The sequence below is a fragment of the Lepisma saccharinum genome, chromosome 2 (genome assembly GCF_977018435.1).
Source record: "Lepisma saccharinum chromosome 2, izLepSacc3.1, whole genome shotgun sequence".
Taxonomy (NCBI): Eukaryota; Metazoa; Arthropoda; class Insecta; order Zygentoma; family Lepismatidae; genus Lepisma; species Lepisma saccharinum.
This window is the reverse complement of record NC_139230.1, coordinates 170,716,864-170,744,747: the sequence shown is the minus strand read 5'-3', so window position 1 is coordinate 170,744,747 and position 27,884 is coordinate 170,716,864. Positions and strand designations below refer to the sequence as shown.

The following is a 27,884-nucleotide window of genomic DNA, read 5'->3' as shown; positions in this document are numbered from 1 at the left end:
GTAGTGTATTTTTCCACCATATTCTTTCACACAATCATGAAACGGATGAAAATTAAAATGTTAAAATACCTGCCTACGTTGTTTTTTTTAGCTTGCAATATAAAGCCCTACTGCACGAAGCCAAATTGTGGGAATACGAAACAGAACCAAGTTAACATATCTTGACCGTGGAAAGTGTTAATAGAAAATCTAGAAAAGAGCCATTTAACAGTTGCCTGATTGCTTTTCCATTTGTTGTATGGGAAGAATTGTCTGAAATGTGTGTGTAGTGGCAGGCAAAAGAGAATACAAAGATCGAATAGAGAGGCAACACTGTCATTGTTCTGCACTGCACAGACCACGCGTCTCGTCGAGTGGGCGGGGCACTGTGGGTGCGAGCGAGCTGCTGTCGCTTCTGCAAAAAGAACACTCACAAACAACTGAATGACGCTCCGCTTAAAATCTAGTCAATCGAGAAAGGATTTGTTGAGGAAGTGAATTGAAATATAAACGCCAGAATTTGGTCTAAGCCTATAATGGTTACTAGCAATAAGAGCTGATCAATTTTTACATGTGGAATTCCGTAATGAACGAGGCAACAGGCCGCACTCCACACCTTTAGTCTGGTAACACTAATAAATCATCTCATTATATGCGTTCGGTTATGCTGATAGTCATGTTTAATATATTACCTTCAAACATAAACAATATCATGGACTCACTCAGAGGCAGAATTCAATTTTACGCTTTACTTTCCTGAAGATATTGTAGCAATATAATCATTCCGCTCTATTTTCGTATTCTCAATTGAACTCGCACTATTTTTTCCAGAAGTTGATCCCCCCTCCCTTCTCCCACCTTAAAAATTTTTGGGTGAGAGGCTACAAACTATATTAAAACTGAATTACAGACAATACTTTACGACTCAAAGTGACGTGACCTAGAACGTAGTGAAAAATCACTGGTGCAAAATTCAACGTAATGATGATAAAATGAAGGTAGGAAAATGGATGTGCTAGAAAGTTTTACATACATACACACAGTTAGCTTTGTGTAGAAGATATTTCTTCACATTTTTTTCACCTTGGCTTCCTTGAATTCACGAAACTGTAAATCCATGAACGCGTTAACCCCCTATAATCACGGAGTCCCAGGTTCGATTCCTGGTGGAGACACAACTGCCTAGTGGTTCGGATCCCACTTTCAACTGTAGGTCCCACTTCGGGTAGCCTTTTTGAGCATGAAATGGAATTAAAACAAAATTGGAACACGGTAACCCATCACAACACACGCGCAGAGAGCGTTGAACTTAATGACTGACAACTACATCGAACTTTCAGCGAAGCTGGAATAAGGTCTATTTGCCATGCCAAATAGTGTGAATTTTCAGTCTCGGTGCTTTCTATACGAAGTGCAAGCAAGTTATCTAAAAAAATTCAAATGTGAGGGTGAGTCGAGCTATGTTTCATTCAATAAGACTCTTCACTTCAAACATATTTTGCTCTATAGCTGTCGATTTCGAATGGGCATCTAAGACTGGTTGCTTAGCGGACCGGATTTGGAAAAAATCACGGACTGTCATAGTTCCAATCACACTACAGACATAGCAAAAATTGATCGCCTGAAGATGAGAGAAGAGGTGATTTCTTGATATGTCTCGAAATATATAGATAGAATATATAGTCAATCAAAAAGAAAAACAATGGATAATGTCCAATTAAGTATAGAAACGCTGTTAGAACCGGTGTTCATTCACAGAGCAGAAGGGTTATTTTGACAAAATTCTGTTTCCCGGCTGGCTGCTTCGGAGAAGAGGGCTTTGTGAAGTTTCCGCTTCTTGCCCAAGCGGTAGACCTAAGCTGATCCGAAGGGACAACAAATACCAAAAAAACTACATAAATTAAATGATCGATTGGTCCGTCCTTCTGTTGATGGATGGTAATCCATATTAACAATAATAATCGTAAGCTTATCATTAAAGAGTCAACAATCAAAGCTAATACGCATCTATTGATCAGAAATTACTAGAGGGTTAAAGTTGTTTTTGTACCTTTTGTTATTTTAAGTCGCTCTTCTGCCACTTTCGGCTAATGAGGATGAGTGGCGATTGGATTAAATTGATACCAATACTGATGCCGTGGCTCGAACCCGGAAATTTCGTGGTATCGGAAGTGGACCATTTAACGCGCTTGGCCACCAAAGAGAACCTTCTCTGCGGCCAAGCGCGGTTAGTGATGGACTAACGATCCAGACACCGAATGTTCCGGGTTCGAGTCCCTTCACAATCTAAGACATAACACTTTATCAAAACTTCATTCCCCTCCCCTCCACCTCAAATTTAATACTCAATCTTCCCAACAAAATTTCCATGCCAATTTTAGACTTCCTGTTGATATTGCTCCCTCCAAAAAAGCAATCTAAGACGTAATAGTAATACACAAGAGTTGGGATTCCCTGCCCCCAAAATAATTATCAATCCAGCTACCTGAAAATCCCACTAACTTCATTAATCGCCCACCATAATTTCCCTATCAATCTAAGGCCTAATATGTAAGAGTTGGATATCACCCCCCCCCCCACCAATATTACTTACTACCCGTAACAATTCCCCTGACAATCTACAAATTACTATTTGTATAACAGCAATGGCTAATTGATAACGTAATTAAACTTGTTCCCTGTTTACTCAGTCAAATTTCCATCACAGTCTGCGCCATAATGCCCCTCCCCCTGGGCACCACTGATTTAGAACTGTGATAACGTGATAGGTGTAATGTAACTAATAGTTAAGTGTTAGGAATGGGTGCATGTGTGCTGCGCATTTGAATTTCATGTGAATCATATCTGTCAATAATGTGAATATTAATATTATAGAATATAATATAATGGTGCAGGTGTGTGAAAAAGTAACCATGAGCACCAAGGTATCAATAAAAAAGAATTGGAAACATAAGTTACATATGGAGATGTGTGTCATTAGTTTTGTTCTGGGATGTAGCAAAGAACATCGGTTAAACCGTGCGGAGTTTCAATACTGTGTCCACCCGCCGTTAGATTCAAGCATTTCATCTAGTCGACGAGGCAAGGATTTCAGGAGCAGATGTTTGGTCTTCTCCTTAAACTCTCCCAAACATCAAACACGTGAAAATGTTTTCGATTGGGAGACTTCGCTGGCCAATCTACTCTTGAAATTCCTGGGTGCTGATTAAACCAGGTGGTGGTCGCTTTCGACGTATGGACGTAGCTGTTGTCTTGATCGAAAGTCACGTGCGAAATCTCATCTTCAGGATGTCTCTCTCGCACGCTGGAAAGCATGTGGTTTTCCAGCACTGAAAAGTATTCCTGCGAATTCATTCTCGAGGACACTTCCACCAATCCACCTACTCCAGACGAACTGATCCATCCCCACACCGCCACGGATATCCTGACACTCCTAGCATGGGTAGAAATGTTCTCGGGGCCGTAGCGAGTGTTGTTGCGCCTCTAAACATAAACCTGACCATTTTCGTCAGACGAAAATACTTTCTCGTCGCTCAAAATTACGTTCTGCCAAAATTCTTGAGGAGCTGGTAAATATTGTAAAGAAAACTGATCCGTGCTTCGTGATGGAAATGCATCATTGCTTCTTTCTTTGCCGCTCGACGGTGCCGAACTGTTGCAGCATGGCACTCCAGTTTCAACTCTTGGCGAATCTTCGTTGTAGCCATGAAGGGATTGCCCTCGCTCATCTCAATGATGCCTGCATCTTCTCCCCTGGTTGCCTTCCTCGGCCGGCCTTTGTTGGGTCTTGACTTCATTCCTTGGTCCCCTTTTTCCTCGTAACACCGAATCCAACGCCTGACGCATGAATCGTCCACACCAAGGGTCGTAGCAATCTGTAGTGCAGCAGATCCGCCGCACAAGAACATGCGGACTATCTTCTCTCTTGTAAATTCCGAAAGTAAGGCATGATGAAATGATATCGTAAAGGAACATTCGGACCGAAGGGACATGCTGCACGTGGCACATGCCTCTTGAAAACACCTTATCATTGGTGCATGTAGAGTTTCACGCCCATTCCGGTGCAGAAAGTTTCATTTTATTGGTTCCGTTGCAAATGGCATGCTCAAGGCATAGATACGAGTAAAACTGCTGCAGGATCTCGAACGAAGCACCCACCGGGGCTCGAATTAAAGCCAAAGCGTGGTGGCAAAAGGCAAGCGTGAAGTTACTGCATCTGAGATTTACGTCAAGCAGGGCCTGCGTGGTGTGTGCAAAGAAACTCACGCTTGCTTTAGGAAATAAGGATACTATTGAATCAATGCAATATAAAAGAGTATATACCGTAAAATATACATTATTATTGACTCATGCATTCCCTGAAAAAAATGCATTGTTTTCTCGCACATTTCTGCCCGCAATGAATATAAATGTATAATCTATTAAATTAAGCAGGTGCATGCAGATTTAAAAATATTGATAAGATAATTCAATTGAATTGAATTGAATTGTTGTTTTTTTAAGTCCACTTTGTGCACAGAAAGGCTAATTGGAACTGGACCTACAGTTTATAGTGGGTTCCGAACCACTATGTTCCTCCACCGGGTATCGAACCCGGGACCCCTTGATTAACCCGAGAAAGCCCATGACTTTATTTCTGTGAGTTTTGTGATAATATTAACAGGATTTATTGGTTTTGCATCAAAATGGAATATAATGAAGAAAAAATAAAGATTTTATTATCCTGCTCGAAAATACAGGGGTGTCACCTGTAGGTGACATTGGGCATTCAAGGTACCAAAATGAACATAACGTGAAACTTATACCATGGAACATCTCTGTTTTATTACTCCCTCCTCATTTTTATGTAACACAGTTGATATTAACAATGTCAGAACTTGACATTACACTTTACACTTTTCCCTGTTCTTGTATATGCATGAAATTCGTACCAACAGTGTATGTGTAATGCTACACCGCACCTCATACACATTATCCGTGTCCTCTTGTGGCAGTGTGCACATCTTCTTTGAGAACACTCTACCTGCACATGTTCTGCAATGTTGATGTCTTGTCTGACTTCATTTGGTACAGGCAAGGACCCAGAACCAATTTGGGAACTTCTGTAAGGAAGGTTTCCATGTAAACTGCAGTATGATTCCACCAGTTATCGTCGGAAATCACAATATGTCACACTTTTGCCATTCACTTTCTTGAAAATCAACCATGCATTGTGGCATGCTGCATCTATTCCAATGGCAAACAAGGAGAACCACCACTTTTTACCCCTGAAACTGACCCACAAGGAGTGAATATTCTGGTCGAAACAATCGATGCCACCCATGAACATGCCCTCCCGATTCCACTAGCATCAATTGTTGTCTCTTCAATTGTTGGGGTCTCTTGTGAATCATTATAACTTCTTGTGACAACTTCCACTTCGGCGAGGAGCATTGCTGGAGGAAGGCTATTGACATCTGTGCAATTCTCACCCCCACTGTCTTCATCTGTGAATCCATCATCATCAGGTGGGAAAAGAACCTCATCAATGTCATCATCATTTTCTTCAATAAGTTGTAATGCTTCATCCAAAATCAACCTGAAATCATAGTAGATTCCAAGTTCAACATTTGTATTATTTTTTTTATTAGTACTAGACTGTAATACACATACCACAGCATTACGGTGTATATCAGAATAAGATACTATAGCATTGTTTTGCCCCCAAGATTTATCATTATTATTGATGAGGAAAGCATTTTCTTTGTGTTTATTTTTCAAGTCTCAATGTTTTTATTTTTGTTTTTACAATAATTATAAATCATTACTCACTGGAGGACTAAAATTATTAAAATTATATTTTATTATCATTATTATTATTATTACATCATTGTTACAATATTATATTGCAATTATATTATTACTGCAATTATAATTATTAAAATTAATGCTAAAATGCAATTATGTCCTAGTCCTTTATACATTTATGACTTCCAAAGCCCAATGTCACCTACAGGTGACACTACAAATTTATTCAACAATTACACCAACTTATTGTTCAGGGAGAAAATTTATATTTACCAGACGTAAACCTTAAACCGTTAAGAGCAAGAAAAAGTAATAAACTTATAATCATCTTACCATTTTGATGTTTTTGAATGTCCTTCTTCAGGAGCAGGTGATGTGTCACCCTTCCTACAGGCAGCCATCTTTACTTCAATAGTTCCAGAAAGTTCCACAAGATGTCCCTCAGTTCAAAATTGCAAAAATTCAGTTGAGAAAAAGTGAATGAACAGTTTGACATAGAATAAATATATGCCCGGCCACAGCATACAATAAAAAAAAATATTAAAAAGCTGTCACCTACAGGTGACATTGGGCTTTCTCGGGTTAAAGGTGACGACTCTACGATTGCGCCATAGGGGAGGCCCTAGTCCTCTTACGGAGATAATTCGTTCGGAGCAATAGAAATGCCCTTTCAAAACAATTGGGGAATATTATTTTCAATGTGGATATTCTTCGGAAAATATGTTTCTAACAACAGTTTACCTCAATAGTGGGGACTTGGGGTGAGAGAGAGGGACGGAGTTGGAAGAGAGAGAGAGAGAGAGGAAAAGCACACAATTTTCTGTTCAGTGCGAACCTTTGGGATTGCTTTTTCCTAGCGCACCAAAAACATAATACGTATAACCTAAATACAACCCAAACCTTCAATGGCAAAATTGTGAGTCAATCACTCAACTGGAATAAAAAGTACGGATTTAAATCTAGGCCAGAAGATAGTTATTGCGCTACCATGTGCCAAAAAAATCCACTTTGCCCGCGAGAATTGTCATGCCTGAGTGATATGTAGTTTACGTTAGTTGTGAGAGTTGCTTCAATTCCATTGCCTGCCAAGAATAATGATAGCGCTGAAAGCATAAAATACAGAAATGTGCATGTTTGGCGAGCTATGAGAAAAGCAGATCCTTGTGTTTTCCTTTCAAAATTTACTAATTTTATGTCAACTTTTACATATAGCCAATGGCGACAGAGGATGAATGATGCTTCAGGGAAATTGACGAAGATTGAAGAAACAACGAAAAAGAAAAACTCATTATCAGAGGCTAGGACCCAAGAACCCTAGCTACGCAGCATGTTATGATATTTAAGTATATCACGGATTGCTGCTAAATCCATTTCTAGATATTTGTAATGAATGAACCCCCGCCCCCGCTACGAGAAAAAGAAAGACTGTAGGATGTGAAACATTCACAATGTAATTGCATTGCTTTACATCGCTCTTGGCTGTATTCCAAATGTAGTAAGAGATCAGCGATAAGTTAGATTTTTTTTTTTGTGCCAAGGTATAAGTGTATTTGAGCGCAAGGGCTACCTATTTCATCATTTATAAAGAGTTAACTTCGTCGTTACACTAGCACATCAATTTCTATTTCGGTTATTTTACATCACTCTTCTGCCTCTTGAGTTAATCGCGATAATACGGATGAATTATCAATTTATAAAATAGTGACGGGACAAACTCAGTGATACATTCATGCCTGACCAGAGTTCGAATCTGAAACATATGACCTCGCTTCGCTAGAAAGGCTGGCAGAAATGTATCGGAAAAGTGTAGGAGCACCAAGAACCGGTTTCACCCAGCACAGACAATGAAATCATTTACAGCGACTCGCTGTGGCAGTGTTGCTCATCACCCCCCCCCCTCACTCGCAGATAGCATAGCCTTCTCAGCACCTACCTGCTGATGGAAGAGTGGAACCACAAGCAAAACAACCCGCGCAGACCCACGACTCCTGTGCACCGTACTCCCGCGAGGAGGGGCGGGGGAGAGTGGACCATGCTTCCTTATGGCCCGAACGGAAGGGAAGAAGGGAGATCTGCGCGGGTACTTTTCGTCCCAAGGATTTTTTTCGTTGTGGTCTATCTATACTTTTCGTTTCAGGCATATTCCGACTGGAAGGTTTCTGGCACCCCTCCGCCCCCCCCCTCTTTCCCATCATGGTTAATAAATGAGACCCTTGCACTTTCAAAACCCTTATCGCAAGAAAAAGCTGGCATCAATTTTACACCACCATACAATAAGATTTACAGGGGAAACATTTCCTAACATATTTTCTTGATTCGGACTAAGGGCAAATTAAAAATAGTCAAAGAATTAAATTACTGAAAATATGGAAAAGCGCGATACCGAAATCTGTAATGAGTGCAAAGGGAAAATCGAGAAAAGGAAAAAAAAATAAGTATAAAAGTATTCGAATAACCAGATTAAGAGAGAAAGTTATCAGGGCTCGAACAATGCAAATGAAAAAAAACGGGAATACGAATTGAAATATACGACAATCGGAAGTAGGCTGAAGGAAGCAAATTTTAATAAACGTGGAAAGAAAACATTATGAAAGGAGCGCTGGTTCGATTCGCGACGGAAGCTCATATTTGTTGTTCGAATCCCACTCTACACTGTATGTCCAGATGCATTTACACTTAAAACAAACTTCGTGTAACTTTTTCCAAATCAGATGTCGCCAAAAATTTAAAAACAAAAAGAATAACTCTGAAGGAAAAATGCCGAAAGCGTTATTGCAAAATGAAAAAAAAAATCTTCACATATTCGTTCGGAAGTGGTAAAAGAATAATAAAATCTCAAGCATAAATGTTAATAACACTTGTTATTATTACCAGAGACATTCTCAAAATAAACTTCTTGTCTGTTAAAATCAAATCAAGAGGAAAGCAAGATCTCCACCCGGTCGCGTGAATCTGTGGCTAGATTCAAGAGTTGGAAACACTACGCTTCTCGCGAGCTGCTATTCCTGGCGAAACTAGATGATATAAAATTCCGGGTTGCATAACCGTAAGGGGGGCGTTTCATTCGATTTCGAGTGTACAAGAACGGTTACCTCGTGACTTTCGCCCTCGTATGGAGTTTTGCCAATGGTTGTTGCATCAGCTGGACACAAACTCTCACTTCGGGGCAAACGTATTGTGGACAGATGAAGCCATTTTCACCAGGATGGATGTCTTCAATAGTAGAAACAGTCATGTATGGGACTTTGACAACCCACATGCACTTTTTGTGGCCCATCACCAGCACAGGTTTTCAGTGAATGTGTGGTGCGGGATAGTACATGATCATTTAATTGGACCATACATTCTCCCTGTTCGCCTGAATGGTCGCACGTATCATGCATTTCTTAGTGAGGTTCTGCCTGAACTGTTGGAGACCGTACCTTTGGCAAGAAATGTGGTACCAACACGATGGTGCACCAGCTCATTTCGATTGTAATGTACGACATTTCCTGCATGACGTGTTTCGCAATACGTTCATTGGTAGGGATGAGCCTGTGCCTTGGCCACCGAGGTCGCCAGATCTCAACCCTCTCGATTTTTTCTTCTGGGGAGAAATGAAAACCCTCGTATACGACACACCTGTCACATCAGCTGAGGACCTCGTTGCTCGCATCAACGTCGCCGCCGCGACGGTAGCAGATACACCTGGCTTTTTTGCTCGTACTCGACAATCCTTGATTCGTCGCTGTCATCTCTGCGTAGAAGTAAACGGCAGACATTTTGAAAACCGTCTGTGATTATTATCCTCGGCAAATCTCAGTGAGAACACTCTTGGTATTGCTCCCCACCCCGTTTGTGTGGTGAAAGTGACATCTTCAGTTGGTGTACAGTGACAGGACTGTCTGTGCGTAAGATATTGTAGCATTTGTTGTTTGTTGTGTGTGTGTGGGGGGATATTACGTAGTTGTCGCGTGTAAAAATACACGTTGTCGCAATCATCTGATATTGTGTTTTTCTTTCCCTCCTCCTGGTGGAGTAGTGTGTCTCTCGTATGCCACATGACATGATTCGTTCATTCCTCGCGTGTAACTGGGGTATGCAACCGTGCTCAACTTTTCGGATTTTGTGTTCCGTGCTCATGTTTTGATGTTTGAGGTCGGGATGTGTTGTCTTTAACGCATTTCTCATTGTCACGGTCTTTCTTGCTGCGTTACATACCCTTTCCATGTATTGTTCTTGCTGGAAATCCCCAATTCCTTTGAGGACTCCATTGCGCATGCGTGCAGTGAACTTTTCATAGTGACTTCCGGACTGAGCACATACGATTCCTTTATGATTCCCTTGGAACCGCCTCTCTATCTGTTATAGTATTCGTCCCAGTCAGGTGTGACGTTCACTTTGTCACCTTTTGCGAGGCTCCTATCTCGGAAACGAAGCCTCAGTCGTAAAAATGGAACTTAGACTTTTTGCTTGTTTTCGTGTGAGGAATCACCTCCCAAGCGTTGTAAACGACCTTTAGAAACACCCTGTATATGTATGTATATATATATATATGTATGTATATATGTATGTATATATATATATATATGTATATGTATATGTATATATACTTTATGTGGGAGGGTGTGTGTGTGTGTGTATTCACACACTTATGGACAGATATGAAGTCTTTGAAACTACTGTATCATAGGTATGATTGATTTGGTTAATCAAAAATGTTTTGAGTTGGTACAGAAAATTAAATATTTTGTTTTCTTGCGTAGAGAAAATCAATATTGAATTCTTTTTCTTGTAAAATTTCCGCTTGTCTTGCAGTGAGATTAATAAACAATGAAAAATTTGTAAATAACTGTAGTAAAGTACCTAAGAACGTCTCCAGCTGTGTATATATTAGAGGAACGTGCAGAGAATTGGTTTAAGACCTCATATGTGTATGTATGAGTCGCGGTAGCTCAGTCGTTGTCGACTTCCGTGGCGGAGTGGTTAGCACAATACGCTAGTAGTTGTTGAATACGATAAGGACGGTCGGTCTTAGTTTGAACGGAGCCTAATAAATTGAAGCAATTAGTGTATTGTTGATTTTAGGTAATATAGGTCTGCTTTCACTTTTAGTTTATGAATGATTTACATTTATGTATTTGCATATTTATAACTTCTGTGAATTTTTATTATTTTCATTTTATATAACTATGTAAATGGAAGGTAATTAGAGGTACTAAACACTATGCATATGGTTTTATGTTAATTTCTGTAAAGTGTCTATTGAAGTGATGTTGGTCACATCACCCCACCTTCGGCCGTGATCAAGAAAGCGTGGGGCCCTTACTCAACACCCCCTATACGTCATCATGCCGTGGTGCAAAAGCACAGGGGAGCAGTTTACTTTTCTTGCATCATATGTGTAACTTGATCACAGGAGTGTAAAGGGTGGCCATTTCTGGTGCCACCAAAATGCCACACTCTCTGGACTGTATTTTGCAGACTAACGATGCTCAAGCGCCTGGATTGATTGATTGATTTAGTTTTTTTTACTTCGTGTTTCGTGAATCTTGGCTAATTTGCGAAGATGGGGATGAGTGATGAAATGATGAAATTGATGAATGGACATCCACAAACAACCAAGCCCGAGCGAGATTCGAACTCGGGACCCTTGGATCTAGCGCATGGACTCACAGCCAGTATAATCCTCTGTGGGGAACGTGTTATGTCGCCCTTACATGTTTGTGATTCTCTTCATTCATCTCATCTTTTCATCACTCATCTCTATCGTCCCGATTAGCTAAAAGTTGAAGAAAAGCGAGTTAAGATAAACTAAGGACCTCCCCGATGGCGCAGTAGTAGCGTCATCGCCTTGTAATCAAGGGGTCCCGGTGGAGGCACGTAGTGGTTCGGATCCCACTTTATACTGTAGGTCCAGTCCCGATTAGCCTTTCTGTGCATGAAGTGAACTTAAAACAACAATTCAGTTAAGATAAACTAAATCAATCAATCAATACTTTAACGGAGAGATACGTTGCGGTTTCAAGCTATTCAAACAGTTATTTTGCAGGCATGACATTGCCAGTATTTTTCAAGTAAACCTAGTTAAAAATCACATAACTCAATCTTATATTGAAATTAATTCACAAATATGCACTCTTCCAGTATGGGCATGAACCACGACGGAGAAGGGAACCATTGTGAAAAGTCTTCCCACATTATGGGACCGGTGCTCTCAGGTGGTGTTGTTACTTGGTCACCCTGTAGCCGAGATGCGTTACAGAAATATCTGCATAACGAGTAAGTAAATTAATTTATTTTACGAATACTATTAATTACTAAACTGTTGTAGTTTAAACTTTACATCTTGAAATAATAAGAAAAATCACCCGTTGGAATATCTTGTTTCTAATAAGACATTTGAAAGTTTTAGCTACATATTTGTCAACAGTAAGCAATTGACATGTTTCCTAAAAGTATGAAAATATGTGTATTTCTTGGATGGTTTCACATTATCGTCTCGACGGCTTATCATTATGATTTTAACAGGCACTTTTCTGATTAATTCTAAATGTAGCAACCTACTTTTAAAAGGAAGTAGCTCTAACTACAACAGAGTTACTTTTTTGCAATAGCTTTACAGTTACTTCACGACACTTATATCGTTTACTTGAAAATTTGTAACCTGGGGATATAATTAAATTTGGCATCTCTGTTTCCAAACACTTGTCTTTCTGGATGCTAAGGTGAAAGGATTTTTGTTCAATTGCCTAACACAAAGGAGCTAGGCTTTGATGAATGCCAAATTTAGAACATCCACTCTTTATTGCAATTTGTGATTTATAATTGTGTGCAAAGATTTAATCGTTTTCGGTAGATTTATGCATTCATTTGAATGTGTAGTTGAGATAGAAAGAAGTCATCGTCGAGGGAGTGGATCTTGCTGAGCTTGGAATGGAAAAAAAAGAAACGCATGTGAATGGAATTGATGCCACTACATGCATATCGTGGCATACGAATGGTTTTTCAAATTAAAATCATTCAAGCAAAACGGACTCTGTTGCATTTTTTGTTGTAGTAATCATATTATTAATAAAGACTTATACCATGGACCAGAAACATACATAAAACATCTGTAAGTCTTCATATATTTATTTTAGTGCAATTAATGATCATTCATTGTGTACAATTTGTCTGCAAGAAAATTTTCAGCAGTATACATAACTTAGGTTGATCTGGTTAATAAGGGTAATAAACAGAAGGGGGTGTCTCCTTGTTTTACTCCTATTTCTATCCTAAATTAATTTGAGCATTTTCCTGCTAATATAACTGTTCCTTTCACTCTGTTGTATACACTGTACATTGTACAAGTACAGGAGATGTTCCAATTTTCACCAGTGTATCCCATAGTTGTTCTCTTGGCAACTTATCAAAAGCTGCCTTCAGATCCAGGAAGGCCATATGAGCTTCTCTTTCCTTACTTAATGCCTTTTCAATGACTTGCCGAAGTGTAAATATATGAGCCTGTGTCTGATGGTTCTTTATAAATGCAGCTTGCTCTTCTTCTAGACTGTTTACCACTTCATTTCGTAATTTCATTACTACCAGATCATCAAACAATGCAAACTAAGAACTGGGAGATACAAAGTAGGAAACAGAAAGATGAGACCAGTATAAGTACAGTCACTTGTATATGATGACGACATTGCCTTGGTGGCTAGGAATAGAGAGAAGTTACAGAAGGCGGCAATCGAATGGGCGAGTACAATGGAGTCTATTAGAGGTAACGTCACAAGCAGACGACGAGCTGGAACTGAGTCTTCACAACGAGAAAACGTGTTTTCTTCCTATCCAATCCAATGTTATTTTCCTTCGGAAGGGGTAGCTTTAATTATTGTGACAGCAGTTATGAAACAAAATTATGGTGCGTATCGTACATCAATGAAAAGATGAGATTTCGGAGAGTACGACTATATATCCCACATATCTTACAGAGGATAAGGTAAAGTAACCGTAAGTAAGAAAATCATGCATTTTCAAAACATTCCCCTTCCAAGCACAGCCGAAGCCGACCCGAAGCTCACCCGATCTGAAGTCGGCCACGCTGCCGCTATGGATGATGGGAACCGGGGAAACCAGCAGCCTCAGGCGATTGAACCGACGACGCCCATTGGCTAAGATTTCTTTTGGAGCATTCGCTTTACTCGATTTCCTACTCCACTTACTCTTTATATTCTCATCTGTAAGGTATATGTTATATATAGACGTATTCTCCGAAATCTCATCTTTACATTGATGTACGATGCACATCACAATTTTGTTTCTTTACTGCTGTCACAATAATTAAAGCTACCCCTTCCGAAGGAAAATAGCATTGAACTGGATAGAAAGAAAACATGTTTTCTCGTTGTGAAGACTCAGTCCCAGCGCGTCGTTTGCTGTGACGTCACACTATTGGACTCCATTGAAGACAAAGGAATGAGCATGAATGTGATAAGAGTGAAGTGATGGTGGTGACAAAAGAAAAATATAAGTGTACCCCTAAATATACAGTGGAAAGAATAGCAGCTGGAACAAGTAAGCAGATACACGTACCTAGGAACAGATGGAAGAATGGATGAAATAGTGAATAATAGAGTACAAAAGGCAAACCATGTATACTATCAACTCAACAACAAATTAATTGGTAAAACGGAAATAAGTGATCAAACGAGGATGATGATCTAAAAGATCTACATTCCAACATTACTGTATGGAACAGAGAGCTTGACATTATTACCAAAACAGAATAACAGATTTCAAGCAGCGGATATAAGATATCTACGAAGAGCAGTAGGAAAGACTAGAAGTGATAGGATTAGAAATACCACCATTAGAGACCAGTTACAGCAAAAACCACTATTGGAAACGATAGAGAGAAAGGCACTACAATGGTTTGGACATGTTACAAGAATGGATAATGATCGCAAACCTAGACAGGCCAGACCAGAAAGCAAGAGGGGGAAGACGACCAAGAGTTCAATGGGAAGAGTGTGAGTAAAATATAGAAAAGAAGAAATTGAAAACAATGCCGGAAATCCGAAAACTAGCCTTCAACCGAAAAGTGTATAGGAAGTGGATGATGGAACCCGACGCTTAATGGCAGAAGAGGATGGAAAAGAAGAAGAAGATAACTTAGAGTTACTTTTCAAGTCTACCAAATCTACTGAGTTCTTTTTTGAAATTAGTAAATGTAACATTAACTCAGTTACTTTTAAACGGTAACTTTACGAACATTGATGTATAAATATCTCAATCAAGAACACTTCGATAATTACACTTGTTACTGCACACAAGGAATCATTAAATTTAAAGGTTTATTCTTAACATTTCTCCTAGCTTATGCTCATTTTACTTCCCTTTTCTACCTCTCTAGGTTTTTAATCGTGAGAGGATGATGAACTACTGAAATAGATGATAAGACAAGCAGAATGTCTTATCCAGGATTCAAATCTAAAGCCACCGACATTGTACTTTACAGGACGAATATTTAATATCGTAACAGATCAATTTTCTCAATTTGAAAACCACAATATTTTCTGAGAATCAATTAAAAAACTATGCTCTAAACTAAAAAATAACCTCTCTAACGAGGTGTCAGTGGACCACATTTAGTATACAAAATTTTTAAGGAACTGCCATGCTTCTTTGTGGGACAGTACTAAAATTCAAAATATCACAATTTGATTCACTGCAGTTTTCATTCAACGATATTGAAAATTTTACTACATTTTCAGACACTTCAAGTCTGTCAAGAAGTTACATTATGTAAGTACACAAGGAATGCATTAGTCTGCTTTGCCTTCAAACAGACTACTTACATAAGGACATTCGAGCACTTGGTGAAAGTAGAGTTCCCTGTAAGAAATTTTCGCTTTCCGGAACGGTACACAACTAATACTTGTCAGCTTAGAAAAATATACGCCCAAAACTTTCTCAGCTTGCTTCGAATGGACCAATAATCTAAAATGCTTGTTAGATGAAATAATGAGAACAAGAGTGATGGCCGTAGTCTCTAGACATACAATTTATCTTTCTTCTCTTCCCTGTTGTGTGCGCGCGCGTGAGAAGCTGTGTGTATTGTCAGAGGTCTGTGGTTGATGTCACTCAGTCGGTGAACCTTAAATGGTCTTCCATTGTGATGGTCCAACTTTCTTCTGACCTGCATCCCAGATGGGATTCGTTACCGATCTAGTTGCCACCTGACGGATGTATCCTCTGATTGTTCAGGTGCTGGAGGTCCGAGCAATTATCCCTCGGAAGATGACTTCGAATAATGGCGTAATATGTCATTTTGGAAGGACTTTCGGTTCTAGAAAGAGATGGCAATAACCTTTCATCTCAAATACTTCTCAAACAAACAAAAATAATTTTATTGAAGTTCACTTTATGCAGAGATAGGCTAACCAGGACTAGACCTACAGTTTAAAGTGGGATCCAAACCACTATGTGGGTATCGAACTCGGAACCCTTTGATTACAAGGTGACGACGTTACCTCCATTGGGGAGGCCACATAACAAACAGGGTGTAATTTTAATGGTGCCCATGGACCACGGACAGAAACGTATAGAGAACATCGAAAGAAAAAAACTTCTTTCTGCTACATTTTTGCCCTTGGTGCGTTGTTTCGGGGCTATAAACGTTCAGAAAAGCCCGTCTTGCCGCCTGTGTGCTGGCATCCCAACACAACATTTGATCGCGTCTGTGACGTAACTTCCTGTTGTGAAACTGCACACGCCATTGTTACAAGGAATACACAAATTCTGTAAAAAAAATGACAAAATACCAACCACATTATATGCTGTAAAACGAAGCGAGGAACACGTCCAGTAACCCAACGGGTGTTCTGTAAGTTCTTAACTTCGCCATTTAAAATGAAGCATTAATAACAATAGCAATAATAATAATAATAAAAACACGGCGAAACTTCTTCAAAATTACCTACTTTAGGACCTCTGATTGGTCCTGACACAAATAGAGATCACAGATATTAGTACACATAGTTATAAATAATCAAGTTTCATTTGTGTACCACATATCAAAACAATCCACGACCGCGTGACTAGTTTAGTTGACTGAGTTTGCTTGTGGATTTACCCTGGGTGAACGATGCTTCTATAAATGATACTGGAGTTGACTTCCATGTTCATAACCTTCAGGATATCGGGCCTTCCCCTTTTACTTTCCTCATCATTGTACGTTAAATAACACAAAATAACAATAAAGGACAGGAAACCTTAATTGCTGCCGCGTAATTACGTACACGAAATTACCAGTGAAGAAAGGAAATGCACAATTTACATGCGGAATGCAGCGAGTGCTACTCATGCAGAGAGACGCAATGAACTGCCTTGACAGTTGAATTTGCGGAAGAGGCGGACGTAAATCTTCACTCTTCACTTTCAAGTTAATAGATAGACACACATGTACGCCTTTGAAAGAGAGAGGAGGAACATTATTCAGTGTTTCTAAATATCTTCGTTGTTGTATCACTCTTCACAGAAATATATAATTACCATATTTACCATTACTTCAATTTCAGTTAGTTTTCAGTTTCCTTTTAAGTCCATTTATGCACAGAAAGGCTAATTCAAAGTAGTTCAAAGTGGAATCCGAACCACTATGTGTCTCCACCATATATATAGCTATATATATATTTCTTCAAAATATCAACTTTCTGCGTTGTTTTAAGTATGCGCTTACGGCGGTTTCCCTCACCAAAGCGCTTATCAAGTGTTGAAAGTCAATGCAGGACACTCACCACTACGCTTGCCTTCACCTGGCGGGGAACTTGAATTATTGAAATCGTTGAAATTAAGGATTTGGACTCGAAAATCACACCTTTCTCGTGACTCGAACCCACAACCTCCTTGTTACGTTACCGTCAGGACCGGGGAAAGCACACTTCTCCAACTCTTCTCCCAGCCGAGTAATTGTATATCTAGAGGTGTGGAGATCTTCAACCGATAATGGGGTGATGTGGGGTCAGTCCCCCTGGCACTGTTGGCAGCCCCCTGACATTAGGTAACACTATTTTGTATAATTGTTTGCAGTGAAGAGTGAAAATGTAGACTGCACATATTATTTTGTTCACATCTTTGGTGAAGGATAAATTCACATAACATGAACACCTTCGCTGCCCCTGTTGCGACCTCCCGTTAATACAAAACTCTGTGACTTTGTTGATGTCATCATGCAAATTCCCTCTGCATGTTCGTCAAAGGTCAACAGATCCCAATGTTTTGGGAACGAAGGGGAATTTCATTGCTTCGGGCGGGGGTGGAATGTACTGTAGGCACTATGATTGAATATTGTGCATTTATTCTTGTGTGATATAAATAGCTGTATCATCAAACTTAATGACCCCCCCCCACACACACACACATAATTTTCCTTCATTTAACACTGTTAAACTTTTGAAAATTGGACTTGGTTTACAAAGCCCCCTCTGATAACCTGTGCCCCCCCTGGAGATCAATTCTAGCTACGGATTTGAATATATATCTATATATATACGCAAATATATATGTACATACATACGTGTGTCTGCTTTGCCGTCTGTGTGAGCAGGTTCTGAATTGTTTTATTCATACGAAATGGAGTGCGTGCTCCAAAAACTTGAGAAATGAGTAAGTGCTCATTTTTATTAATACGAGCCATTAATTTATGCAGGAGATAAGCAAGTGACTAACCGTTTCATGGACCGTATTATAGAACTTGTTACAATTACAGGTTAATGTGGTTTTGGCATATCTATGAAGATAAGGACAAGATAACCATTAGAGATAAATTACATTGCTTGGTTTTTCACTTCAATCATCTTTAAGTGTAACGCCTTGTTTTTTGTTTTGCCTTTTATAAACTTTGATACATTTTAATGGCGGGCACAAACAGACTAACAGTTGACGTCCTCATTATTCCTTTTAAAAAAATCACATTGTAACATAATCGTGACCAACATTAACACCTTTTTTAACTTCTTCCTGTTGATAGTCAGAAAACAAAATATGTTCTTTCATTAGGACGCCTTATATTTAACTTGTATTTTTATTTATTACCGACCTTGGTTGCGGAGTGGTTATCACAACGCGCTACGAAGCCAGGGGTCCCGGGTTCGAATCGCGGTTTAGACATAGACATTTGTGTTTGTCCTCAGTGAGACAATGTGTAAAACTGAAAACTAAGTAAAATTTGATACATGTGAAAATAGAGAAAGAGAATGACGGGCGGGGTGGAGGAGAAATCTACCGCTTAGGGGGTTTCCATTAAAAAAAAGTGTTTTTAGTACAGTGCGCTACGGCGCCGGGGGTCCCGGGTTCGAATCCCGGCCTGGGTATAGGTCAATCAATTTAATCATACCGTCACTCACTCTCGTCGTCGCGATTGGCCAAAAGTGTCAGAAAGCGAAGCTAAATAATCGAAATCAAAATATTTACGTTATTATACGTCGCTTTTCTGCTTTTCGATGTTAATCTTGATCGTGAGCCTCCCCGATGGCGCAGTGGTAGCGTGGTCGCCTTGTAATCAAGGAGTCCCGGGTTCGATACCCGGTGGAGGCACATAGTTGTTCGGATAGCACTTTAAACTGTAGGTCCAGTCCCGATTAGCCTTACTGTTCATAAAAGTGGACTTAAAACAACAAATCAACCAACCAACCAAATTCTTATCATGAGAATAAAGTATGAACTGATGTGATAATTGCGATACATCAATACACATGGGCCTCCCCAATGGCGTAGTGGTAGCGTCGTCACCTTGTAATAAAGAGATCCCGTGTTCGATACCCGGTGGAGGCACATAGTGGTTCGGATTCTACTTCAAACTGTAGGTCTACTCTCGAGTAGCCTTACTTTGCATAAAGTGAACTTAAAACAGCAACTCAATCAATCAATACACATGACATTCCCACGCTTTGAACTTTAATATGACCGACCTCTAGCAACTGGTTGGTTGATGTACTTTAAAACAATTGGACTTTTTTCACTCAAACACAGCAACCATAATCACATAAACTGATTTATCGTATGTGCTTTGATAATTGTATGTTATGGGTGGTCCACCTTCGTGGACCTTTAATATCTCCATTACGATTGTCGGCATCGTAGATTTGAATTTTATAACATGTCAACGGTTATTGAAAACTACAAAATGACCTTGATTCCTGAAAATTTTATTCAGTGATACTATGCACAACCATTGGCTTTGTAATGGAAATATCACCATTGTTAAGCACGTTCAGATATTTTCCCAGATAGGTGATTGCAAAATCTAAAGACCAATAACAGAAGTCTGAACTTAATGGCTTCTGGGAAATACAATTGACATATATATCCCTGAAATGTGTAAGCAGGATATAACGAACGTGAAGGAATGCATTCGTCAACACTTGCCAACCTTCATGAGGCACACCGGAACTGGAGGACTCAACTTTGTATCCTGGAAATAAAAATATCTCCACCCCGTTATCAACCGTATATTTTCCATACATTGGTGATATTTTAAGTATAAAATCAGTCATTTTGAAACCCTTGACCAATTTTACTCAAATCCAATACGATATGAAGCACTTGACGATGAATTTCATTTTACAATCTAAAATGTTCAGTTATCATGGTCACAATATTGTTGACTTAACTACAACTTTATCCCCCACCTCTCCTAAGTTACGTACTACATTACAAACGTTTTGTGAAAAACTTACAGATCAAGCAATGGCCTTAAAAGTCTGGGATTTTCATTTTATTTTTATCTTCGAAAATATGTACAAGACCGAAATTTGAAAATGGCAAAATTTGAAGCATGTGAAAAATCTGTTTTTCGAACACCACATTTAAAACGTTTGATCGATATCATTCAAATCTACTACCATATCAGTTATCCGATAGTAGCTGCATTCATTTAGGCTTAAACCCTCTAAAGTTGTTGCAGTTATAGCGGTTACTTTATTATTTAGTGGCTCCTGTTTTAATCCTCCCACACCTTCTAATTACTTACTGTATTACAAAGTTTTGTGAAAAAAAAGTTATAGTCGATTCCCTCAAACACGTGATATTCTCATTTCACAGTCTTCAAAATTGTGGTTGAGGCAGAGATATGAAAATATCGAAACAGACGTATAAGCGGAAACAGCAATGCAAATCGATTTTACGTACACCATAATAATATTAATAATTATAATAATCCCTTTCTTTTGCGGGCGAAGTTCAGCCATGGGCTGCTGCGCCATCTACGCTGCTGAAAAAGCATTTTGAATGCAAGTATGTGTAAGGAATTGGATGGAAATAATTAAATTGATTAAATCACGAAAATTAAGTAAAGGAGGAAGTTCGGACCCTCATATCCACCCCTCTTCTTTGCACCTATGCAGCAAGTTCATTCTTTGCTGGTATGAAGTCTGGTAAAGTTCAAGTCCTGATTAGAACGCCAGTTCGATATCTTTGACATAGCTCGAGAGGAGTCCGATCGGATCTGGTTTCGAGCCAGCAACTGTTTTTTTCTGAGAAGCGCTGCTGTCACTTTTACCTGTAGTGTTTAGACATCCAACTGCGACGACATTACACTCCAAAGGTCTCCACATTGTATAAAAAAATAGCACAAGACAATAACTAAATCTAGCAAAGATAACAGAAACCTCACGTTATGGAATCTAAAGAAACTGAATTGGCAACATCTCATTTATTCCACGGGGACTTGACAAGTACTGTCAGTTCCTAAAACGGACGCTATTGATGGGAAATGTTTGAGGGGAGGATACACTGGGCTCTACATGGACTTGGCATATGGCTGTCAGAAGGAAAGCGATCTTTCGTTTCGAATCAGGACTTGAACCATATATTCTCAGTGAAATTTTGGGTGTCAGTCCGTACTCGAATATGGAGTATAATTGGTTTAAGACACGACATTCTTCCCACTGGGAAGCTAACCCAATAAGTGCTGATTACAAGCCAACAACCTTAAGCCGGTTTTAGACGAAAGCATTTCCTTTAACATTTTTGGTAGCATAAATGCTATGTAAATGCTTCCAAAAATCTTATGGCAGATAGTACTTTACACGAAAGCATTACATGTAACATTTCGGTTAGCTGTTGAGATTACATTGTATGATACATACATCACGATAGGCACATCGAGTTACAACATATATGGCGAGTGCACGGTGTTTACAATTGATAAAACTAAAATATTCTTCCATACGTGTACAGTAAACGTTGTAAAGTATATATTTAATCATTGCCATGCTTCTCTATCTAAAACCATTTAATACGAAGCGTGATTCCTCTCGGTTGAATAATTATCGTGTTTAAAAAATGTGAAGTGATACGATGTTTACATCTCACGCGGCCGCCATTACAACTGCGCTCGTGACCTAAAGGTCGCTTCTGATTGGTTATGCTACGGAAATAGGACGGATCCTATCCTTGAAAAATGCCATGAAATATGGCATGGCATCTGAAATACCATAAGATTTCTCACTTTACACGGTAGAATATTCTCAGCACATTTTGGCGTAGGCTGCAGGAAAATGAATTTATGTTCCGTTTCCTTTTAGCTTGGCCTCCTGTCTGTGGCAGACGCCCAACAGAAGAACGGAAGGAGAAGAAGAACATGAGTTACATGATGAAGATGAGGAAGAAGAAGAAGAGGAGGAGCAGCTTCCAGGGCTTCGGTTCGACGCCAACGCACAGTGCTTGTTTATGTATGGCAAGGGATGGAGATCCTACACCGGGTTGCTCCCGGATAACACCAATGTGGTAGGTTAACTGGTTCAGTTAAATTTTACAGGAAAATGCGTACAGATTGTTTGAAATCTCTCTCTAAAAATATTGGTGTACGTTGGGAAAATTAGCACAACAAATGACTCAAAGAGTGTTGCTCGCACACCTCTATCTTTGTCCTGTTTATAAATACTTTTATCAACAACACGTGTGAAGGGTGTCCGAATTCAGACTGGCACATTTCAAATGGTTGCCATCAGAGCTGGTCCTGGGGGGGGGGGGGGGGTAGTTAAAAATATTTTTTTTTGTACGGTTAATACAAGTTTATAGGACGATGTTGTTTCCAATTAAGTTATCAGCTAATCATTTTTTTCCTGGCTTCATGGATTGTTTTGTCATACTTTAAAATATCCAAAATTACTAAAATAATATTCTAAACAAAGTATTACCTCAAAAGAGTGTTCAAATATTTTTTAAAATAGTTTATATTCACTATTCGTTTACAATCAAATCATGAAGTGAAAATGTTACTTTACATGAAACAATGCGAATTCACTAGTGTCAAAATTCAATGAAAAGTAAGGAAAATAAAATTATAATAGAGAATGATAGGATATGATTTAAAATTCCTACCTTGATAAGTAAAATAATAGTATTATATTATAGACAGCCAGTTTTGTAATTAAATATAATGAACGTGGCATCAGTGGCACATCGGAAATGAAAAGAAGCACATTTATTAACTTGTATTAGCCTCCCATCATTCTTGGATTTAATCTTCAAGATGTTTTGATCATTGCTCTTAAGTAACAATATGAAATGCATAAATTAATTGTTTATTAATTGTAATAATGTTCATATTGTTATTATATAGGACATCTGCACTTCAAACTAAGGATAACAAATCTGATTTTTTCAGTCCTCTGAAAAAAAATTGGTTATAGTTTGACGGCCTGGTTGCCATAATTTACTACACAAAGATAAAAGATGCATGCTATATATTGACTGAGTAAAAGGAATTGTGAGATTTTTCTCCTGAATGCGTGACACGTGACACGTGGAGTGCGGTGTGGTTCCAAGATGAATTCCATTGTGAAGGTGCAGTGTAACCTTTGTCATGTGTTTGAGAAAGACCATCCATCACATAAGGCCACAGCGGCACGAGAGAAACCGTTTCTGTCCACGAGAAATATATTGAAGTCTCATGGAAGGGTGTCAAATCCCAATGTGAACTAACAGCATTGACCGGTTTTTCTTCAAGAAGCCGACGATCACAGGAAATGCGTAATCTGTATATGCTTTAATAATCTTCATTGTAGTGGTTAGCCCATTTGCTACCAACTGTTATCTTCCAGTGGGATGGCGCTCAACCTCATCGTAGCTGTCAAGTGACGGACGATTACCTGGACACAGGGTTTTGTGGTAGTAGGATCACACTCGGCGGGACTATTCCATGCAGGGTTGTTGAAGGTCCAGGATCCTACAAATTCTTATGGGTTCTATTGGGTTCCGCAACAGAACCGGAACCTTATTTTTTCTCGCAAATTTAAATTCGGTCCAAGTTGCGTATTGTTTCATTTCAATACGGAACTTTGACCGTATTTAACCCTAGAACACTAAACCTTATTTTACCTGTAGTGCACACTAACCATGAGTAAAGGGGACTCATCTATTATTAATGTTTTTAGCAAAGAATTAACTAAGATTTATATTTTGGTATGTTTGCTCATAATTTAGTTACATAATACATAGTAATATAATTAACTAATATTTATTTATGACAATAATAATTATCATCAAAAAATATATAAAAGTTGTTATCTAAGTGAATATAAAAGAATGGAAAGAATGCAATAGTTTTACCTTTAGGTGCATGTTGAACCAAGTTTGCTTCGATGATAACTGAAAATAGGCTTGTTCCACTTGACACAGTATGTAGCTGGCCTCTGCGATGGCGCATGGTAGAGTCGTCGCATTGTAAGCAAGGAGTCCCGGGTTCGATACCCGGTGGAGGCATATAGTGGTTCGGATCCCACTTTAAACTGTAGGTCCAGTCCCGGTTAGCTTTACTGTGCACAAAGTGGACTTAAAACACCAACTCAAACAAAAAAACACAGTTGCAGTTGCGAATATTATTTTTTAGTATGGCACAGTCTGCAGTACTTTGTCTCCTTTCTCAGTATTGATTGCAGCCGTCTCTGTAGAATTTCAAAATTAATCTGAATCATTGACCTGGCTCCGGATCAATGTTTCTTGTGTGTCCTAGTTTAATGTATACATACATTTTCTCTTTTTATATATATACTTATGCATTTAAGCTGGTTTGGTTCTCGAAATAAGGTCATTTTTACTTCCCAGTTCTTCTTTGTCAGGAACTATTGTGAGCCTGATCTCGAACTGTCTTCTCCCTTTAACTGTCTGACATCATTTTACCCATTTCCGCTTCCTTCCCTTTCCATCTTTCCGGTATTTAATAAAACAGATGTTGAAGTTCATGTCCTGGGTTCGATACCCGGTGGAGGCACATAGTAGTTCGGACCCCACTTTAAACTATAGGTCTAGTCCCGATTAGCTTTACTGTGCATAAAATGGACTTAAAACAACAATTCATTCAACCAATACAATATCAGTAAATTTTTAAGAGAAATTGTTCAACCATACTGAACATGAGTCAGTTTTACTCACAAATATGCACATCTTTAATGCTAAACATGAGTAAATTTTACTCACCACATTTTCTACACATACTAACTATGAGTAAACATTACTCACTAGCTTCTATTAACAGAGCAGTAGTACAGAGATACTAACTAGATAGATCCCTTTGGTATCTTGTTGTCAACTAGTGGCCCGAGGTATATCTGGGAGCGGATGCCACTCCGACACCACGGAAGGGAGGAGCAACCAAAAAACTTGGGGAGTGAGTAAATTTTATTCATGGTTAGTAATGTAGGGTTAAATTCATCTGGATAGAAGGTGCCTGACCCGTATTTGAATTCATACGGAAAGAAAGGTTCCTGGACCGAATTTAAATACTTTAAACATGAAAAGAGTTTTTACGGTCTAGAACCCATTTACACTTGCTGATTTTCTCTCTCTCTCTGACGGAAATTGAATTACTAACTAACTAATTAGCTCTCTAGCCTTCTTAAACCCGAAGATTCATGGCTGCAGCAACACAGGCCTTCCATCTGTCCCTATCCAGAGCAAGATCTATATACTTTATTCCATCCATACCGATTTCCTTTAGGTCCATCTCAACGTTATCCCTACATCTTCGTCTTGGTCTTCCTACAGGTCTCTTACCATCAGGTTTCCCAACAAGAATCCTGTAAACTCCTCTTTCCTCTCCCATTTGTGCCACATGGCCTGCCCACCTAAGTCTTCTTGATTTAATCATTCTAATAATATCTAGACATGAATACAAATTATGCAACCTTCTCCACTCACCTGTCTCCTCATCCCTTTTAGGTCCAAATATTTTCCTAAGGATCTTATTTTCAAATACTCTCAATTTATGTTCCACTTTCCATGTAAGGGACCCAGTTTTGCATCCATATAATACTACAGAAAAAATTACTGTTTTGTATATTTTAACTTTCAGTTTCTTAGATATTAAACGAGAAGACAAAAGTTTAAGAAGAGAAAAGTAACATGCATTTCCTGAATTAAGCCTGCTTTTTATTTCCTCCTTAATACCATTTTCATTTGTTAGTATTATTCCTAAGTACTTGAATTTGGAAACTGGTTCAAACGAGTTGTTATCAATAATTAGATTTTGATTATTACTTAACACTTGGTTTCGGCCTGTAAGCATATATTTAGTTTTCTCTTTGCTAACTTCCAAACCTATCTCTTTAGCTGCTTTGAAAAATATTTTAGCATTATTCTTAATTGTATTTATATCATCCCCTAATAAGTCTACATCATCTGCATATGCTAACAACTGAGTCACACCATTTAATTTTAGTCCTTCTTTAGTTTCTTTTACCTTCCTAACAGCATATTCTAAGGCAAAATTAAAGAGCAATGGAGATAATGCATCTCCTTGTTTTAACCCATCATGAATTGTAAATTTGTCAGACACATTAATACCCACACGAATTTTACTTTCTGTTTCACTGGTGCATACTTTTATCATATTAACAAGCTTCTTAGGTATTCCAAACTCGACTAATATATTATATAATTTATCTCTTTTGACCGAATCATATGCTTTTTTGAAATCAATGAATAGCTGATGGACACTTTGATTATATTCCCACTTTTTCTCAAGTGTCTGTCTGATGTGAAAAATTTGATCTGTAGTTGATCTGTTACGTTATATGTTGTTGAGAGTAGAGAAATTCCACGGTAATTATTGCAGTTCATTTTATCACCTTTTTTAAACACAGGAACAATTATGGATTCTTTCAACTGTTGAGGGATTTCTTCTTTATTCCATATTAAACAAATTAATTTATGAATTTGACATATTAAAGAATTTCCATCATATTTAATTAACTCGGCTGGTATTAAATCAATGCCAGGTGCTTTGTTATTCTTTAGCCTTTTAATAGCATCTTTAACTTCAGTCAAGTTTGGTTTTGGAACTAAAGGTTTTGCTGTGTGAACTTCATTTACTTCTGATTTATCTGCTACATGAACATTTAAGAGGTCATTAACCTTTTGACGCCCAAGCCCTTTTTCAATAGTAAGCCTCGGTTGCCCAAGCCGATTTTGAGCAAAATGCAGAGTTTCAATTAAATGAGTGTAGTTCGGAAGCTAATTGCCCTAGAGAGATGAGTGATATACCGTTGTACGCGGAATGAACCCGAGATTCAGACTATATGAATTTTTTGCAAATTCGGCGTATATGTGGCAGGGGGGAAGGGGCTAATCTCAAAACGACCTTGACACAGCGTCTCGATCGAGATGCTTGGGCAATTGAGGGTTACTTTTGGGTATCTCGATCGAGACGCTTAGGCACCTAAAGGTTAAAGTAGTTCTTCCATCTATTTAAAATATCACTTGGATCAGCCAAAAAATCACCGTCTTTATCTTTTATCAAGTTTAATTTAGGTTGAAATTGAATTTATTTATACAATCCCTGGACCTTTAACAACCCCAGGGTTGTAACCCTTACAATCTAATGGGCTCTATTGAGTTCCTTAAGAGAACCGGAACCTTTTTTATTACACAATTTAAATTCAGTCCAAGTTACGTATTGTTTCGTTTCAATTCGGAACTTAGACCGTATTTAAACTGATCCGAAAAAAAAAGGTCCCTGGACCGTATTTGAATTCATCCGGAAAAAAGGTTCCTCGGCTGTACTGTATTTACATTGATCCCGAAAAGAAGGTTCCTGGACAGAATTGAAATATTTACAGATAAAAACGTTTTTTGATGTCGAGAACCCATTT

The 27,884-nt window shown here is 38.7% G+C and overlaps 1 protein-coding gene across 1 annotated transcript in view; it reads left to right on the top strand.

The window, feature by feature from the left end:
* The window catches only part of LOC145980605 (A disintegrin and metalloproteinase with thrombospondin motifs 16-like), a 172,418-nt gene that overhangs the window by 118,209 nt on the left and 26,325 nt on the right, over window positions 1-27,884 (top strand). The window contains exons 8-9 of the mRNA XM_083113644.1: window positions 11,893-12,027; window positions 22,317-22,518. Of these exons, the coding sequence (XP_082969770.1) occupies window positions 11,893-12,027; window positions 22,317-22,518 (337 nt within the window). The remainder of the gene's footprint in view (window positions 1-11,892; window positions 12,028-22,316; window positions 22,519-27,884) is intronic.